Raw genomic sequence first — 21544 nt, forward strand, 5'->3', positions numbered from 1 at the left:
CAGGGTTGGCATAGATTTTTTCACCATGTATAACTCTCAAGTATATATTTTCATTAATACTTATATTACAAAAACAGAGTTTACATTTCATTAATAATTGCTTTTCCTCTAATCTTACAGTGGCTTTTTGGAAAAAAATAATTTATAGGTGAATTCAGCCTTTAAGCTCCCAATATTGCACATTTAGAGGTTTTAGCTGTATCAGTCACTACCATGTTATTTTCAAATGCTTTTGAACTAAAAAATCATAACCTATCTTATCATAACCTATTGATATGTTATCACTATACTATAACATAGTATAGTGGTTATTTAACCAGTAGTCTGCAGCAGTTGTCTAGATCAAATTCAAAGAACAAGGTGCATTGAACAGCACTACTGTATGTTTACAACCATTGTTCAAAGTTTAAACAAACAAATGATTGATTTATATATTTTTTCCTTTTGAAATGTCACTATTTCCACATTTTACTACAATTCAGTGAATAAAAAAGACAATTACTGTAGTAAAAATTGTTTAAGGTTATTCATTTGAGTGCTTTTTAATTTTAAAGTTATTGTTTAATTGTTTGTTCTTGTGAACAAGTTCCAGTACTCCAATTTTACTTAGAATTTGTTTAAATAAGGGAAGGATCTAAAATCTAACGGGGCATCAGCATTCCTTAGAGCTACCTAAAGTACATTAAATCTCTTTGGAAAGACTTTGACAATAAGTTTTCAGTGAGACACCTGCAGAGGAATATTAAAAAATTCCTTTCATGCACTACAGATTAAAGATTGAACCAGTGTGTACAGTATGTCAAGGTCACACATGACACTAGTTAACCCCAATTCTTAAAATTTTAATATATTAAAAAATGTATATCCTTACTGTTGCAGCAACAGATCTAAAAACTTAAAATGTGGCAAATCTTGAATGAGTATATAAAACAAGATATTTTTAGAAGTAACCTGAGAAGCCTGAAACAGAGAAATCTAAATAGTAAGGTAGCAAAATACTGGTTAAACTGGTGAACCGTACTAAGGGAAAAAGTACTATTTTTAGCTGCTTCCTTTGACTACATATACACACAAACTCAGTTTTCAAAGTCAAAAGTCAATATTGTTTCCTATAGCTTTGTGATTAGACAACGCACCAGTTAATTTTGATGCACATAAATTCACTGCACACCTGACGAAGGTTCCATAGCCAAAAATTATGTTTCTTTTCTTCTCTTTACAGCATGGAATAAACCTTTACTTGTTCCTTTATATCTAATATAGTTATATGCTATTGTAAGAAACATAATGCAAATTATAATGAATGCATTCTGGATTTTAAAAATAATAAAAAATGCATTAGATTTCGTATTATTCCCTCTGCAGCGTACATTTCCCAATTCATTGCAAGTCTTCAAAAATGTATTAAAATTTGTCTCCATGGTGATCATATTTAACACAGTCTGCTCACAAAGGTACTGAAAAGGTCCTATTCACATATGGTTTATTTGAGAATGAATTAATTCAAAACTTCAACTTCCTCACCAATATAAAAATCTAAACATTACAAGTCCAGTACATAGTGGCAGGTTTCTGTTTGGAAGAAGCACAAAGCCTAATACAGAAAGCATCTATTACTGAGTCTGTAACTTTCATTGGCAGGAATTCTTAACTAAATATAAACTAAAGCCTGTCCGCATTTGACAGTGAAGACTCAAAGAAAGAAAAAAAAAGATTAATATTCTGGCAGAAAACAAAATATGTACATAATAGAAAAAGAATCAAACAATCTGCACATCATAACAAGGAAATATATTGTGGCATAGAGAGGAAATGTATAATGCAAGTCTGAAGGGATTAAAACTATAATTCATGCTGCATGAAAGGGTTGGGTGTTACAGTTACAAGTTACAGTGTGAATACATGAGATTTTAATAAACATTATATGCATTTTCTGAAAAAATAAAATACATTTAACTGCAAAAGGGAACAGTACAAAAGCAAAGCATTTGGTTATTAGAAAAAAAAATCCCTACAAAGAACACTATCAGAAAGAACTACCACATAAAATTGCTTTTAGTATTTCAGTTTTTTAGTGCCCCTACATGACTGCACACAATCACAAGCATGCCAGCCCAAGACCAAGTGGTCTTAGAAGAGGGAAGGACACCACATACTGTATAAGACATAATACTCACCTCCTTGTAAGCGAAAACTATGCGCCCATCACTGTGCAGTGTAGCCTGGAAAGTGAAACTTCCCAAACTGTAGTTGTCTTGTAGATGAACATGGTCCCACTGAACCACCAGAGCCGTGCCTTGAAGCAGAAGGAAAACTGATTAGAACAACAAATGAATCTATAACAGAACAGCAGCACTAAGAAAGTTTTACAAACTGAGAAAGAGAATATTTTAATATATTTTTATAATCATACAAATATAACAATAAAATATTTTATCCTTGGCCCAAACCAGTACACACAGAGGGTCGACTGTATCAAAGCTGTGAGAAAACTTTCTTGCCATTTTCCTTAAGTATAACTGCAACTTATAAACAACTCCTAACCGAGAGTCTATCTGACATGCGGGTAAGCGCTGAACCTGAAGTACTTATTTTGTTGCCGATTTCAGCCACTTAAACATCCTGTCACGGACAGTTCTTTCCGGGCCCTATGCGGACGACACGATCTGGAATGTGAGGATACAATAGGGAAAATAGTCATGCAGGTGAAGGGTCAGGAGACAGGGGGCGTGTCCGAGGAGTGCAGGTGTCCGGGGGGAGTGAATCCAGGGCGAACAATCCAAGGGTAAATCCAGAGGGGGAATCCAAGACGGGAGGTTTAGTCAAATACCAGGGGATCCATCCGAAGTTAAAACCAGAACCGGGTCGGGACCGGCGGGGCAGGGAATCAGGAACAGGAAACTAAAACCATAACGGAGCCAGACGCAGCAGGACCCCAGGCTCTCACGAAACGGGATTCAATGAGAAGCCTCGGGCAAACGCCTGCGTCTGGCTTTAAAGGTGGAACTAAAGAGGGGCTGGAATAAGGAACAGGTGTGGGGAATGGGACAGAACGAGGAAGGGCTGGAGCGCCCTTAAGAGGAGGAGTAACGATCGTGACACATCCACTCTAATTGACTTACCAAACCAACAGACTGAACTAACCAGGAGACTCCTCCTGAGTTTTTACCCCATTTAAAGAGAAACCTAAGGAGCAAAATGCTCCGTTGCACTCTCAAAAATGCCCACACCTAGTTTCTTTTCAAATTGCCATTAAGCTTAACCTGACAATAACATCCCAGAAGGACAGCCTCTCTGTTACAGGATAAAATAACAAAACAAACATCTGTTTCTGCTCAGACAGAAAGCAATCAGTGATAGTTCAACACTCTATCTGCAGTAATCAATTGTAGTTTATGAAGAGATACAAATACTGAAGTAAAAAATAAACAAGATGGGTTGAGAAGCCAAGATGAGAAGAAAAAAAATCTAGAAAGGTTCACGTTAAAACCAATATTTTTTTTCTCATTCATATTGAATTCAGTTTTGATGGATGGAAGGACAGTGAGATACATAAATTAATGAAAGATATGAACAATTCGAAAACATGATTATGACCATGCTTTTTCTGTTGCTGCTCCTTTATTTGGAATGCCTTTCTTCTGAATCTTTGAAAGGCAAATTATTTGAATCTCTTGAAATCTAATCTGAAAACTTACCTTTTTACCAGGATCTATGTCTAACCACCCTACTTTCTATTCTATATGTTCCTGTATACATTTTATTGTACTCTTCTGTGTTTTTCCTTATCACTATGTACAGTGTCCTTGGGTTTGGAAAGGTAAAATTAAATAAAAGTTCTTATTCTTATTAAGAAAAAAATCAGAATGTGATAAAATATGGCACCTTAGTAAGTTCAGTTCAGAATTAAGAGAGCTCACTGCAAGAAGGCAGATTAAGCTAAAAATGCTTCCAAAATAGAAATGCCAAGGTGATCTCATTGTGAACCTAAATGAGAATAATACAAAATAATTCACAGGAAAGTATAAAAGTACATAAATCATAGTGTAATGCAAATAAATGTGATAATATTATGTATTTTGGGGAGAAATACCCCAAAACAACTGGGTCTTTGTACAGGTGTACATGTGTATTAAAACTCAGGAAAACAGATTCAGTTAATACTGTATAAGATAAAACAGTGCTGATTATAGTACGTAATTAGGGGTTCATATAATTCTAAAGTGTTAGTGTTACTTCTACAGATTTGCATACTATATTAAAGAGTTATGAGAGAACATTCTATATTGTATATCTCACATATCTTGTGTCATAGTGGATCACAGCAAAACTGGGTGATGTATGTACTGTAGCATCTTGGGCATTTAAAACAGTACCATGAATTGCAAGCATCTTCTTTGATAAGAATCGTTCTAAGAAACAATATAGAATGAAACTTTTTCATGCTCAATATCAGTCTTAAAATATGAGCTGAAGTACATAATGTAAAAGGCAGAAGGATGTTAATGAAACCCATTGAGAGTTGTATAGTGTTCGGATCAAATGTGGGTTCATGTTTTGCAAATTCCCTTTAGATGTGATTGGACATCTGTATTATAACTGCCTATCAAGTATTTCAACAGTATGTGCAAGGTTCATTGCCAATGCTCAACTATGTTAACTTCAAATATCTGTAGCTACTTAAAATGTATTGAGTTCACAGAGAAAACAGTCATTCCAAGAACTGCATTCTCTTTTGGGCCTTTCCTCACTCCCAGTCTCTCAGTCAAAATGAATGTATTTATTGACCTTATTTTTCAGCTGCCTAATTTACATACTAAATCGCTTTGATATGACCTTTTCAGGGAAGGAAAAGGAGAATACATTGCATAAGTTGTATGTTTATTACACGTGTAAAATGATCATATTGGAGGCACTGCCATACTGTTATTTTTAACACTACTACCAACTAACAAAACTGCTAGAATAATTAGAATTACCCAACAACTACTAGCTCAGTGAAAGAATCATTCTTCACTCATATCTGTCACGGATGTCGGAGAGGACGAACCGTGGAGAGGCAGGAAAGCAAAAAAGACCCTATGCGTAGCGGCGAGATAGGGGTTAGCCCGGGCTCAGCTGTTCAGGGAATGCCGTATAGAAACCTATGCCCTCAGGTAGCGGACGTGGGGCGACCTGGTGCTAGGCGGGTTTCAGGACATCCGAACGTCAATGCTGAGCCCAGGCAGAATGAAAGACCCGGAAATATATAGCCCCAGGGAGAGAGAAACACAGGACAGAGAAGGAGTGCCCTCTAGCTGCAGAGGGCGTGAGAATATCATTGATATACTGTATGAAGAGAGTCATTCAGCATTCACAGAAAAAGGAAAGCATGTTGGGCTGCTACTATAATTATCAGTTCCCCTTTGAATATACAGCAGCTGTCTGTTTAGGAGTGAAAAGATAACTTTCGGGGGACTTATAGAAGATGAATAAGCATTCATCTCTATCCCACTCCCTAGTTTTTACTCACGTCTCATGTTATGGCACAATTCCCAATAAAAACTGTATGTTTATTTCTGTTAACTTATTAGAACTATGTAGGTGAGTGTAGGGGAACATTTAATCTTGATAGCAGGTTTGTGACCGGTCAATATTGTGTATGTTCTTTGTTCAAGTTCTTCATAGACAAGCATTTGTTAGGTGATAGGTGCTTGTACCATCAGTGGGTGGTTTGTTAATAGCACCACACCTTCAAACTCTTGTGAGAAAAACCCACAAAGTTAACTGACATCAATTCAGATAGAAAATCACTTGCCTGTAACTCAAGAACATGGGGCACGGACCTTTTCAAGGTTTACTCAGTGTAATTTATACTGTCACGACCAGGAAGTAAACCTATCATTCCCATTGCAAAGTGTCTGTAAATGTTAAGAGAAAAATCCAGTAAGACAGCTTTACTGTGTAAACAGGCCCAGCCAAGAGGGTAAGAAGGGCTCATAAATCAGGTCACACTGCATTTACTGGAGAGCTGACTACGGGCTGGATCAGCAGTAGCTCCTGAAACATTAAAGCCAAAGGAACATAGTAACCATATCCAAATGCCAGCTGAGCATCAAATATAGTTTGAATGAATGACAAATAAAGGGTGAATTACTGTAGGTAACTGGCCTCATTGTGCAACATCAGCCTCCGTTTGTGAAAAATTCAAGAACACTAATACTGTATGTTGTACTGTAATGGGCACTGATGAATACATACTGTATTAAACACTAATGAAAAAAAGTAAAATGATTTGTTACCAAATAAATAAGTAATTAAAAAAGTCAAGTAGTGTAGACATTAGCAATAACATATCAGGATAACTGGTTGGACTTTTGACAACTGCTACTATAAAAAAGGAGAAGAAATTGAGGTGTAGATACAGTACTGTCAGTGCAGAAAATATCTTGTCTGTTGTGAATCCTAAATGACCCATATAGAACACGTTGTAGTAAAATTCACATTAAAAACATTCTGTACCTAATATTTTAGCATCAGATTCTGCACGTAATCTGTATTTTAGTATCAGATTTTGAATGGATGCTTTATTCATTGTAGCTCAGTCAGTGTTCCAAAACTTTGAAAATGAAGTGCAATTAGAATATTGCGATTCTGGCTATCACCATGAAGTGTGTTACGTTTTTGTGATTGTGTGTCTAACCTGAGAGTTACACAAGATTAGGATGAACTGTGCCTTATCATATCATATCTAGTTTTATTTGCTATATTAATTTACAAATACGGCACAATATTTTATTTTGTCTTTCAGAGGGAAAACCTTATCCTTACAAATACGCATCATTCCCCATTTTCTGCATATACAGTATATTTTAAAGAGAATGGACATAGTTCAGTAATCTAACTAGTATCATCTTACCATTGTCAAAATAAATAACAGTGGAATTCCTGGAGACGCTTGGGTCAAAGTTTGCCATCAGTGGAGCAATGTACTGGGTGGCTGTCAGCATTCTGTGGACCACGTCGCCTGTGTAGATGAAACCTGAAACAGACAGAGCAACAAATGAACCTGTGGCTTTCAATCCCAATGACTTAGCCACAACATCCACAACTAACAGCACAGGGAAACTCATCATCAGCCGTACAAGCCACATAGTCCATCAGTTTTTGGACAATGTTTCATACAGCAAGTCCCTACATTGCACATCTGTATTTTTGTCATTCACCAATGTGTCAAAACCAGCTGATAAAGACTATGACACTCCTAGTCTTTCATCTTCAGTCACTTGTTTTAAACAATTTATCACTTTGGTAAAGTTGAGGTCAGAGAACTGCTGAACACTAAGGTGGAAAAGAGGTGTCAATGAAGAGAATATGACCTCAAATGTAATAGTCATAGTCAGTAGCAATGTCACCCTGCAACTCACAACTGGCAACCCACCGAACCACAGCAGGTGTGAGCCTGGTCAGTACCTGGACTGGAAACTGGGAAAGCTATGGTTGCTGCTGGAAGGAGGGTTAGTGGGGCCAGTAGGGGGCGCTCACCCTATGGTCTGTAAGGGTCTTAATCCCTCAGTGTAATGAAGGGGACACTACATTCTGTTAAAAAAAGGCACTGTCTTTCAGATGAGACATAAAGCCGCGATCCTGACTCTCTGTGGTCATAAAAAAATCCCAGGGGTTTTCTCGAAAAGAGCAGGGATGTTACTCTTTTCAAGAGTTTCATGACAAAATAGTAAAAAACTACAGCTAAACTGGCAATTAAAACGCTCCACTGAGTCTGTCAAAAGCACTGAAGCCCCCCCACAGCAGAGAAGCGTGCATTGGGCTTGGTGTTTATTTGGACTCTAGAGATTGGTTCCCCTCCTAAATTATATGTAAAGTGCTTTAGGATCCTCTGAGATGAAAATATACAAGTATATCATTTACTCTTTATAAAGTAAATGTGTGTTTTCATCAGCCTATAAACTGCTGTGCTTCCAGGTTAAAAAATTAATTCAAACCATTGCATTTCACTGTCAGTAGCAAGACAATACAAGGCCCTATAGCAACTACTGCCCTCCTCTCGTGTTTTAACATTCTGTACATTTTATATTCTTTCAAAAATAGATGGATGCCGGAAGAATGACTTCATAATGAATAAAAGGCTACAAAAGAAATCTGCCTTCTTTTCAAATTGAATTGATTATACTTTTGTGGGGAAGGAAAATGGCCTTTTTGCTAAAAATGTCCAAGCTTAAAAGGGTATATTGCGAAGTTGCTGATTTTGCACAGCATTGCTCCCCGCTAATAATAAAATTAGGGTCAGAAATGGAATTAATAAACTGATTTCTGAGGGAGCTTCCACAAAGACTTGGCGAGCAATTGCTTACTGCTTTCTGTGCCCCAGTTTAATGCTATTGTAGTGATTCAACTGCAGGATCTATACGTTTCCAGCCCAAATGCTCCAGGATCCCATTTCCTCAATCACTTAATCTTTTTCAGCAAAATGTGGCTTTTCAGTAACTGTTTCCATTATATAGAAAAGACAAAGACAAATGGTTACAGCCTATCCAACTGATTACTATTTAAAAAGCTTAAAAAATAAACATGACTTAAGATTCTGTAATCAAACAGGCACATGTCAATAAATCAACTAACTAAATAACAAAACTACTGTAGGCAATTATTAAATTAAACATGGATATCCATGGATATATTTACATATATTTACTATATTTACATAGAGAGACAGTGGAGACACATGGACCATATTAAAGCAAATGTAAAACTGAATGTTAAGTGTTTGAAAAAACACTTTTTTCAGTCCAACAAAAACAAAACAAGTAGAAAGAACAATGTTTCTCCTCTTAGCGCAGTGGAATGAAATACATAATTTAACAGAAAATAAAATGTGTATTCTTCAGTTGGTAATAAATAAGTCTACCATACACTACTGTTCAAGTAAAACAGTTTTCTAGGCCATACTGTTTAAGCAGCACCCACATCAACATCTGTTGTAAACTAAGGAGCAGTCAGTTTTCTAGACTGTAATCAGGACAGCACCCTGAGTCTCTTTAAGAGGTATGAAGGTTTTTCTTTCTCTAGCAAATATAATAAATGTAATTCTTGAGAATGTCAAGATGTTAAGATTTTTCTATTTTTGTAAACATTTACTATACTGTAAAAGAGAATGTTTGCATCACAGAATTTCCGGATTTGACAGGACAGGCACTAAGGCATACAATATACAATACTAAGTTAAGCAACATTATATTAACTTAAAACTAATACATTATGTCAATGCCAAGTTTATATTGTACACAGTGCTGATAAAAAAATGGAAAAATATACATATATAATATGATGTTTTTATTCTAAATATATGCTTTTTCTTAAAACTGAATTTATGTTTGTTTTTTGTTGTCCATCATTAAACTGCACTTAAAGTGTGTGAATAGATATAGAGTGGTTTGACAACTTCTTTAACTCTGACTATAAGCTTATTCCACCACATTAAGTGGTATAGAATGAGATGCTCAGTGTTATTAATTTTCTGCTACAAGAATGGATAAAAGTCAAATCTAGTAAAGTCGAGGCAGAAGCAAGGTGGGAAAACTATATCTGAAAAGACTTTGAGGGCAAAATGAACATTCAGTCTTATATTTCATAACAAAGTACAGTATATAGTAAAATTCCTTCCTATAGGTTTATTTATATTTTTTATCATAAATGTAGAATCATAAATAAAGGCTTTAAATCATAAGTCCAGGGTGTATCCTGCCTTGTGCAGTTGGTTGCTGGGATAGGCTCCCACTCCCCCACAACCTTGAATTGGATGATGCTGTTAGAAAATGGATGGCTGGAGGTTTATTCCACAAATGTTTTTTTTTTTCAAAAATCTGCAGCTATATATTTTAACAACTGTGTGTGTTCAACCATGGAACTTCTACCTGTCATTTGACACACTTATTAACTCAGCATGATTTTAAGACTCCTTAAGACATTGGTATTCCATAAAAGACCATGTAAACTTTTTCTGATTATGCGATGATGATAGCTTAGCATTCTTTCTGTTCTGATTACTCCATTTAATAATGAATGAGACAGGAACAATTAAGCAATCAATACATGCTTTTCCTTAGCTTTGATCTCTACTGTCATAAAAAGATATTTATAAGGGCCATCATGAATTATTTTAACACATTTTGAAGCCAAAATAGTTGCGCTGCTGTGCACAATATAAAGTAAGATGTCACGCCCTGTACTCCTAGAGGGCGCTCTACTTCTGTCCTGTTCCTAGATCCCTGTGATTATTCATGTCTTTCCGGTGTGTCTCCTGTGTCTGCTCTGCTCCTGACTCAGCTTTGAGGGTATGGATGTCCTGAGACCCGCCTAGCACCTGGTCGCTCCCGTCCATGGCTTGAGGGCATAGGTTTCTTACCGACATCGTCTGACCCCCTAAGCCTGGGCTAACCCCCGTGTTGCCCCTTTTACCGCTACGCATAGGGTCTTTACTGCTCTCCTTGTCATTCCACGGCTTGCTCTTCCGACATCCTTGAGAGTAAGACTTATAAGTAAAACACCAAACTCTTCTTCTGAAGCATTTCCAACCAAGATTCTCTGATGGTGCCATAAGCTGAAAAATGCTAAATATTAGGGATCATTAATGCTAACACAAATTAATGCTAACATATTACAAATGTTTTACTCCTCACTACTACTACCACCTCCAATTAACTTCTCATGTTATTTTCTAGTTTCTGCTTTGAAAGCCATACTGAAAAGTTACTGTAGCAAAGCAAAAATAAATCTGTATCTCTTTGTTATCTCTTCATTTGATCTGAGATCTAGCATGTAGGTTTTAACAGCTGGCATGAAATCACAAACTAAAATTTATTTCTTTGTATTTTATAGGCAACGAAAGCCAAATGCACCTGAGTATTTTCAAATTTGAAAAATGTTTAATGTGCCGATTAAGGTAAGGTAAGAAATTAAGGTAAGATTTTATGTCTTATTTTCTTAAGCATTTATTATTCTATTTTCCCCTACATTCATGTCACCATTTGGACAACTGCATGTATTAAGAGCAAGCTGATAAATATGTGACTACCTAAATGAGTGTTTTATTAGACTGCGGTTATGCCAGAAATTGTCGTCAATGGATTCTCTAATACAGTACCATGCACAAACCTTGCTATGCATTATTTTTTAAAAAATGCCTTCTTACTGTACATACAGTAAATAATCAAACCACATACCAGTGTTACATGAACTGATGCGTTTAACTGAAAATGTTCACTGGATATGAATATGTTCATATGAATATGGTTACACAAGAAAATATCAAATTTCTCCACAAATACTGTGGCAAGGGTTTTACAGAACTTGCTTAAACTAAGAAATTACAGTGTTTCTAAGAAAGGAGCTAACTACAAATGAGCTACTCTACTACACTGGCAGAATGACTTATGACATGTATTTGCTCAGAGATTTATGATTTTGGAACATAAATTGAAATTCAAGCAATTACCAATTGCATAATCCATGAATTCTAAAATCATTACGGGTTAGTGGAAGACAATCAGTATCACAACAGAAAACTAATCTGTAAAAGGAATAATATAACAGAGTTTTAGAAATAATGCATTTTAAAATTCCCTAGAACAGTATCACTTTAAATACAGACCTTTTGCATTGTTTTTGTCTTAAATCTGATATATTGGTAGTCACAAATGAGCACAGTTAAAATTAATTTACATGACGCAATTATTGGATTTCTGGAAGCTTGGAAGGAAGGAGATGGAGCAGCAATATTTCAATTAGAAAAAAAAAGTCTTTCATGAAATGGCTTTCATTTTCTTACTGCATAATAACATAAATCACAAACTCCTTCGGAATGCCATGCCGTTATTAAGTTCTTATTAACTTAGATAAGCTATTATTTTGAATAGCTTCAAGATCTTTAAATTAATTATCACCAACTACTAATTTACTGTAACTGGCTGGCACTTCTATACAATGCAGCTTACATTTTTACCCATTTATGCGGCTGGGTATTTTACTGAAACAATTCTGATGAAGCCATACCTTGCTCAAAGGTACAGCAGTGTCTCACCTGTGATTTGAACCCACAGCTTTCTAGTTACGTGTTGAGATCCTCTTCAACAAAAATACATAGATGTTAGAAAGTGTTATAGGATTTTGGAACAGGCAATTACATTATCAAACTATTTGAGATAATTATTCTGCATAGTGCATGTGCACCTATGAGCTATTCTTTCGAATGTCTTTTATATATTCATCAATCCATCCATCTTTTAACCACTTGATCCAATACAGGGTCATGGGGAAGCTGGAGCCTGTCCTTGGCAAGCAATGGGCAAAAGGCAGGGTACACCATGGCCGGGACACCAGTCCATCACAGAGCATACACACACAAAAACAGACACAGACATGTTCAGCCAATTTTACCAGAAGCCAATTTACCAATGAGTTTTTAGACTGTGGAAGGACCCAAGTGAACACGGAGGAAACATGCAAGCTCCACACAGATAGCACCCCAGGTCTGAAATTGAAATCAGGGCCCCAGAGCCACAAGGCAGTAATTTTAACCAATTCGCCACTGTGTCAACCTAGTATATGATTTTTTCTTTTACGTAAACATACAAACGGATCTTAAAGAGAATGTTTGTTTAAAGAGAATGTGGGTTTCTTAAAAGGGAATTTGATACTACTTTTTAGGTTGGGCCTTAATCATTAAAACTCAGAGTGATTAATGGGTTTAATAATGACTCATTTGTGTGTACATTTGTGTGGTACAAATACATTGGCACTTAAAACTGTGAGGTTTACTTTCACCATGTTTGAATGGAAAGCAATGAGAATGGTAAAAGGATCATACAGTACTAGACTAATAGGCAGAGAGCAGCAGACAAAATAGGCAGACAGAAAATGTGGTAATGAAAGTCACAGGATCATGCTACTATTACCGTACTGCCTGTCCTTTATCTTTCATCTGATTTTCAGAACAGATATCTGAGACCTTCAGATCTGTGCTGTGTCCCTATAGAACAGTGTGGGAAATACATCTCTTACACATTCTGCTCAGTTCAGGCTGCTGCAGCCAGCCAGCTCAACTGCATCTCAACTGTTAGACCTTCCAAATACCTCCCAGGAGCTGTACAACTAAACATGACAATATACAGAAGTCTCAAAAGACTTAACAACAATGAAATACTCTAATTTGCCAGCCTGCCAACTGGGTCTAAAATAGAATTAATCTGCATCACAAACTGTCCACACAATAGTGCTCAGCTGCAATGTGAAGAATTTCAGCAATGCAAACAGAATTCTATTCACTATTCTTGTAATTATGGCTTACTGAGGTTATTGATTAATTTTAGAAAAACAACCATTTGAATGTTAATTTGCAGCAAATTACATGTCTAAAGACTTCCCTTTTATACTTCAAATGTTCATTACAATCAAATCACATTAAACCATTAAACCATTTCTACTTTAAGATTTCCACCATTCCCTGACACCTGTAAGCCAATTGCTTTTTTGCCCATTCATGCAAGAATTGTACTGTTGTATAGTATGACTCTCTTCTATAGTGACAAATCAATCAACAGCAGCCAACAGAAGTATTAAGTGTTAAGGGCTTGAGAGTCTCGCTCAGTCCTGGCCTGCATTTGGCAGTAGAAGCTCTTCATTGTTCCTATGAGACAGTCCTATTCATTTCACTCAGGTTGTCTCAGGATTCTTCCACTAGCTTAAATACAATGGCAGAGGAAATGCAGCATTAATTAAAGAAGAGCCACCACTGATTTAATTGGCTTAATTATTGGCCCTTTTTTGCTATGAAAAGAAAGAATTGATTTTAGTTTTAGCTGTGAAATAGAGTGCAAATCCATTATAACTGTGCTTATGTTTATAAAAATCCTTAATATCGGTATATCATATGCATAGCTTTCACTTGAGTCTCACATGCAAATGTAGTAATTACTTTTACTCTGCTTCGATGTGGGGATCAATGCACCTGTTCTGATGCCAAAGAGGAAGGGTGTGGACCATTGACAAAGCTCACACTGTGTTGTAACTATCCATTGTGATGTACAAACCTTTGCTAACAAGTACCTTAATTCCATTGTAACTCAATTAAATTCAAATTGAGCTGAAATCACTTACAATTAAATTTGACTATTTCGATAAACTGTAACCTGATGTGGATTTGTGGTATGATTCCTTCAGTTTTGAAGTATAGCACCTCTCAAGGGAAATAAATGCCTGAATTGTGTACAATTGTGCATCACCTGAGACTGCCAAACAAAACAAGTTAGCATCTTTTCCCTGCGACTTAAAGACATTCCAGTTGTTAAACTTGAGGGGGTGTTTGCCAAATTGACAGTACCCCTGTGTGTTATCCCAGACAATGGGGAAGTTTTTATGTATGTATCTTCATTTGCAATATGGCAATGTGCAATGAGCAATGAGGATAGCTCAATAGAATCAGTTTTCCAACCAAAAGCCCAAAGCCAAAGGAAATGAATGTATGAATTCCATTTACAATTCCAATTTCACATTGAAACCTGGAATTTGCATGAAAATATAGATAAGCCTGTCCTATGACAGCTTTCTGATTAGAAAAAATATGACTCAGATCACAATGTCAAAATGTCTCTGTTGGTTTACAGCCACGATCTGTAAGTGCACATATTTGGTAATACTGGGTTACTAGTAAACCCCTGGGTTGAGTGTACAGTATATATATTCAAGGTCATGTAACTAATTAGTATAAATATTTTTAATTTCTAACTCCATGTCACCCTATCAGCATTTGACAACTTAGACATGTGACATAAAACAAATTTTTAGAAGACCAGACAGGTCACAATTCAAAGTTGTATTACCACAGGATAACATGATTAAAGTGATTGAAGTGATTAAACATTAAATCACTTTCAGAGCATGCAAATTCAGGTATTCTCCCCTCATGCCCATGATCTCTGACCATGGAAACTGCATGTCATGCCCTCTTTAGGATTAGAACATTTTTCATTTGGCTTAAACAGCAAGTGCCAAGTAAAAAAAAAAGCTACCAAGCTCTACCAAGCTGATCTTTCTCAATTAGTTGTTAGAAGCTTGATGATCTCATACAGCCATTTCATGAAGGATCCCAGGAAATTGTCTTCAAAGGCATGGCCTGTCAGCTAGTTCCAGACACCCACAACCCTTTGTGTAAAGACATCACTCAATCCTAAATGGACATCCTCCTCAGCTTCCAATTATATCCCTTAATCTCCCCTCAATCTTGTCAATTAACTTTGAAGATTTAAAATAAATGCATAAAATCACTAATACTGTGCTTTATTTAGGGCTAAAAATTATTGATCAGAGCAGTGAATCCTTATAATAGTTCAAGCTCATTTGTCATTCCAGCCATATACAAGTATACAGAGGAGTGAGATATCTTTCTCCAGGTCTACAGTGTGAATACAGACAAGGCACGGACAAAAAAATGCTATAGACAACGTAGATATTGACATTTCTGACAGGGTACAGGGTACATAAAGTGCAATGTGAATAGTGCAATTTACTTTAAAGGATTGTGCAAAGAACTAAGTTTCCAGATTTGGAGTAGGTGCAGGAGCTTGTTGAGGAGTCTGACAGCATGAAATTTCTAGAATAACAGCATATTATAAAATATTTTAGGAATTATAAATACTTATATAACTTAAAAAAACGTGCTTGTTCAAATATATTGTTTATTGTTTTTAATTTGAAACATGCAAGTTAAAAAGAGCATTTTAAACCTTTTCCAAAATCCGACAGCAAGAGAGAGAGCAAGAATTTGATGCAGAAAATGTTTATGAAGAAGGGAAATACTTTTGTGTACCTCATTTTTTTATTTTATCATGCATCACTACCAGCAATATACTATATTGCAAATATATATTGATATTCATAAATTAATATTGTTAATAACATTTTGAAACATTATTATGCTTAAGTTATTTTTATTTTGAGCTACCAAAAATTTCCCTTTAGTTACACGATTCCATATTAATATTCAAAATTAAGTGGATTTAAAGAAGTAGTGCAACAGATTGAATGAAGCTACTGTTTCACTAACATCTAACACACCAGAAGTGCCACCTATTGATCTTCTTTGGGGAGTGAAAAGCTAAATTCGGCAAAACCAAATCATACAGCGGCACTTTGCTCACTGTAGACACGAGTTTTGACATGCTTTCTGAATGACTGCATCTGAGCAGTATATACAGTAAATCAAAGAGTAACAGAATTAACAAAACTGATGCGATTTCATTTTTCTAAATTGCATTCAAGGAACAGGAGATCAACAAAAGTGGTTTACCCTGCAATTTGACTTAAACCAATGAATGAAAGAAGTGAAGTGGAATGCTGAATTACACAATCTGCCAGCTGCTGATAACTCCTCCTCACATTGCCTGCAACCTCAGTATACCTTAGAGTGACCAAGGTGCCTTATCACAGAAAAGCACCTCTGCCGATTTTCTGCACCAGCGCTACAGCAACTGGAAGGTTTATATCCACTCGATTAAGGTGCTTGGAGAATCTGTAGATGTGTGCTCTCAGACTCAGACAGCTGCTAAGTGAAGGCAAATGAGAACGATGCAGCATTCCATCCTCCTATTAACTACATTAAGTTTTGCACTTAATATTCCATGTTTTTTAAATGGGCCCCATTTCATGGTGCCACATAAGGTCTCGATGGTACGTTATCTTACGTATCAATAAGAGTTCTGACACACCAACTTATTTAATATATGAAAGTGGAGTCTTGTGATTTGTCCTGTATAAACGTACAGCACAATCCAATATTCCACTATTGCAAAGAGCATACAGTATGTGTCATTGTGAGTGTATTTCATACAAACTGTGCAAGGTGATGAACAAAGTTTGAATGTAATTACTATAGCTGAGACAAAGATTTAAATTTTATGTCATTTTCTTAAGACACTGTACTGACCTTTTGTTCATGCTCCTTTTTTACTAAATGTGTTTGGAAAAAAATACATTTTTTAATTGGGCAAGAACACTCAGAGTGTATAATGTCTAGTCTGGTAGCCAAAGAATGTGTCACAGAAATTACAAATAAGGCTTTCTAAGACAGAAAAGTCTCACCAACTTATATTTCAATAATTTAAATATAACTGTAATTATCAAATGTTTCAGATTACAATTATAAAGCTATCTTAAACACCGGATAATAACAGTATGCTAATGTCTGTGCTAATTTATTCATAATTTCTATTTTGCATTACATTTTTTTCTATTATTTTTCTATTATACCAACAGCTGAGAGTCAGTGACCACACTGCAAAACAAAGAAAATAACAAACATAAAAAATAACATAACATAAAAAAATCACTTGGTAGATAATATATACTGTAGAGAGTCTTTTGTTGGCAATACTGTATATCATAGTAATCTTACATCTTATACTTATAGTTATAAACTAGGGCTTCTGGTCTTGTTGTTTCTCCCTATTTTCTTCTTCTCCCTTATAAACTGATTGGAAGGAGCAATCATGAGGCTTAAATAGTAAAGGCACTCTTTTAGTCCAAACATCTCCTGTTCAAGGCTGGTTATGACACTTCAATAATGATCCCCCAAGTGGCAGTGCACGACTCACTCTGTGCCCATTTTGCTGAATGTGTTTGAGGTACCCCACAAGGGCAACCTGTGAGCTTGTCAGTTAGGGGAGCATCACTTTTCCAAATAGGGTCATTCTTCTGTATGGCATTGTGAGGCCTGCATTGTGTAAAACAGCTCAGGCAATTACATGTTTCAGTGCTAGGTATGCTCTGAGTCTTCCTTCCTCTGTGCTAATGCAAAGACTCTAAATAGGGGCAGTATTAAGTGAAGAGTAGTCAGCAACTACACATTTTAGAAAAACAAAAACAACTGAAGACATTAGGTACAACTGAAAAAACGGTTTTAGTGGAATTAAACATATTTCTGTTTTTAACATATTAAAAATTAAACTGTATTACAAAAGGGCAAAACATTACCTGCCATAACTACTGTAGGTTTCACCTTGACATGTCTAGTTTTAGGTAATCGTAGGTAACTAGCAGCTGGGATTTGAAAGTACTTGCAAACATAAACATTACAATTTCATTGAGAACAAGCCTAAAAGTTTGTGAATTCTAGAATAAATAATAAGGTAAGGCAAATAAGAATAAATATATATTTTTTTAAAGTTTAAATCTATAGCTTCAATAGGCAGTACCTTTAACATTTTAATTCTTCCCGGTATGAAGAACCCTATGGTTGATTGCACCCATTAAAAAATGCTGTTTTATATGTTTTCATTTTAAAATGTTCTCTGTATCTTCTCCTTGAACATTGTGAGCACAGTGATTTAAAAATCAGCTTGTTCACATGTACACTTTTTCTGCTGGTAAATTGCCCTTGGGGCTGACATACCTTAAGTGAATTAAGTTATTGGAGCAAATCCTGCAGTAAATCTCAGCCCAGAACATCTCTGTTCTCGATGCAGGGCAATTTCTTTGTACAGGGGCAGTTATTATAATAAGCAACCAGCTATTCTTGACAACAACTGCTTTTTATGTAAAAGTAAAATTTCTCTCAAGAGTAAATGTGGTGTCATTACCGAATTGGCTGTCAAACACTAGTTAATTAACATAAAAACAGTTGAAGAGCATATAAAAAATCTAGAATCTATATTGTGAGTTGTCAGAATGCCAATTTTCTTAATATTATTTGAAAGCTTCCAAGTATCCTGGTTCACTTACCTTTACAAAGAGAACAATGAGATATATCCTCAGTAGGGAAATGAGGGCAGCCTCTCATAAAACAAGGTTACATGTGAACAAGATGTAAAAAATGAAAGTGTATCAATATTAATTGACTAATTTACATGAAGTAAACAGTACAGTAAAGCTTTAACTAAAGCATATATATATATGGTTGGCACTGTTATCCCACACAAATTACATTTGCAGCCATTTATACAGCTGGAAGTAATTTGGGTGAAATGTACCTTTCTCTAGGGGAAAACAGCGGTGACTCACCTGAGATTTGAACCCACAACTTTCTAGAACCTAGAACCTAAACCACTCCTCCACACTGCTGCCAAAGGACAACTTTAAGTCGGATAGAGTATAAAGTTTCTTACATGCATTCTTCCTTGGCTGCTTTTTATATAGTCTTAAAGTTATTAAAGTCAGTGGCTGCTACGGATTTGTACTGTGGTTAATGCCAAATAACAGCTTTGGAACCATATTTTACTCAAGTGACTTGATATATTTTAGATGCTGCATTGTAGAAGTTAGTGAATAAACCTGCTTCATGACATTGTCCAGTCAGCACCAATACTGTTACCCCCTTTAAACATCTACTACCCTCCTTTTATTGGCAAACACAGTTTAACCAGCACTGTAAAATGTAAAAAATTATGAGCATTGGATTGATGTTCACTTACCACCGGTCGCCACGGTGATCTCACGCAGGAAATGCCCATAAAATGGAAAATCAAAGGACAGATTCACTCTCTGCATAAAATTACAAAAGAATGAAGTCAGTTGGAGGAGTGTATGAAGGCAATAAACAGTATATTTGTATGTCACAGATGTATTGGATGTGATTATTAAGGAGCTTCAGTGCTGTAGTGCAGTTTTTTGTTTTACTGCTGACAACAATATTATTATTACTGTCAAAAATGCTTTTCAAAAAGCACAAAGAAAAAGCACCATTTTTCAAATAATACAGTGTGACTGCAAGCCAAGAAACACACAAAATGATCCTTGTCACTATCTGTGCTGGCCAACAAACAACCAGAATAACAACCTGGAATATATTAAACCTCATAGTAACCACCCCCTACTTTTGGCTTGATATTTCACAAAAGATGGTGCTGCAAAAATTGTACATTAAATGTACAATTTAATGAATATATAGTGAAATGAACTGTTATTTCTAATACAGTACATTAAGGTGTTGTCTTCACTTAATATAGCTTATTTTGATATTTAATGGTAACATAGTTCATGCAATACTTTTCAGGTGGAAGGAAGACCATAGTTAACAACTGACTATAAAATGCAAATAAGCCTTTAAAATATCTTCATGATAAAGCATGCATCAAGCATGTTGAACAAAGTAGCTCACTAGTACATTGGTCCTCTTATTTTTGTGTTACAATATTACAAAAATATATGTACAAATAATATAGACTAAAGTAGATACTTCTTGTGGTTACTGTACTGTAGATATTCAAAGTCTTTCAATCTAAATTTCTATCACTATTACTGCATACAACATAGTTTACTGTATTGACAATATATTTGCCAAAAGAATCTGACTATGGTATTTACTTATTACTTATTTATCAATTATGATTATTTATTCATTGCACATCTCTATCTGACAGTGCTGCAAGCTTTAAAGACACCTAGCAGGTACTAAAGGTTGCATGGAAAGGTGGAGAAACACATGCTCGCTTTAGTCCTTCAGTGATGCTCACCCAGCCGTGTGCTCCAACAAGAAGTAATCATCAGTTTTTAGTTTGTTAACAAAACTTATTTTTTGGCCATTCTTTTAGGTTTTCAGAACATTCCCTCCAGAAGATTCCTTAGCATATTGCAAAAACTGAAAATGGGAACACCTTTTGTGTCTATGTTCTGGTACATCTTCAGAAATGAAGATGCACATGTGTACAGTAGATACCAGGGTGTCATCCTGGCTTAGGCTAGTATCTACTAGATTCCTGCATCCCATAGCCCACGACAGGATGAACTACTGTACTGTATATCTTTTAATTCTAAAGTACTGTACTTTTCCATTCAAACATCAGGAATAAGCAGGTTACCCCATACCAAATTCAAAGACACAACTTTCAAAGACACAAGTTGCTGAATATGCCATATAAAAGTAAGAAAAAAGCTTTAGCTTTGTGTTAAATTAGCCAGACCCAGTTCTCAGTTCAGTTCAGGGTGAAGCTTCTTCCCTGGTTGAATGGTCATTGAATTAATGCACTGCTTTTCAGCTGTATTGAACGTCTGGACAGAACAAATGTCTGTGAAAATATGTCTCCCGCTAAAGAGAAAGCACTGTTCTGTTGCGTTGTTTAGTTCTTCCATTTCCAATGAAGTGGGATAAAAGATATATTGTCGTAAAAGCCCCTTTTTACTTTTCATTTCACTGTTTTTTTTTTCTGGGGCATGCTGCTGTTTTCTTCTTAGTGATGTTTTTTTTCAACATCTCTAGTCCTGAGAGGATGCACAGACTGAGCCACTTGATCAAAATGCTCTTCACATTTGCACACAGAATTTGTTTAGGAAGGGCCAAAGGGAAAACAGAGCTTTTCAGGAATGAAATTCACAGACAAGACTGGCTGGAGTCATACAGCCAAGGTACCAATAAAATGCCAAATGGGAAATAATTTTGACCTGACTTCTGGCAAAGTGAAAGACAAATAATTTATCCTAATGCAAACTTCCTGATCCAAGTTTAAAGATTAATTGACAACAGACCTTTGTAACAATTTTTTATGTAATTAGAAGTGGACTT

The 21544-nt window shown here is 35.8% G+C and overlaps 1 protein-coding gene across 1 annotated transcript in view; it reads right to left on the bottom strand.

Annotated features, from left to right (window-relative positions):
- Positions 1–21544, bottom strand: part of LOC148832880 (plexin domain-containing protein 2-like) — a 208039-nt gene that overhangs the window by 60275 nt on the left and 126220 nt on the right. The window contains exons 4-6 of the mRNA XM_088919330.1: positions 19458–19527; positions 6899–7021; positions 2178–2296 (exon numbers count right to left, since the gene is read on the bottom strand). Coding sequence (XP_088775456.1) covers positions 2178–2296; positions 6899–7021; positions 19458–19527 — 312 coding nt within the window. The remainder of the gene's footprint in view (positions 1–2177; positions 2297–6898; positions 7022–19457; positions 19528–21544) is intronic.

This window comes from Atractosteus spatula, chromosome 6 (genome assembly GCF_055471065.1).
Source record: "Atractosteus spatula isolate fAtrSpa1 chromosome 6, fAtrSpa1.hap1, whole genome shotgun sequence".
Classification (NCBI taxonomy): Eukaryota; Metazoa; Chordata; class Actinopteri; order Semionotiformes; family Lepisosteidae; genus Atractosteus; species Atractosteus spatula.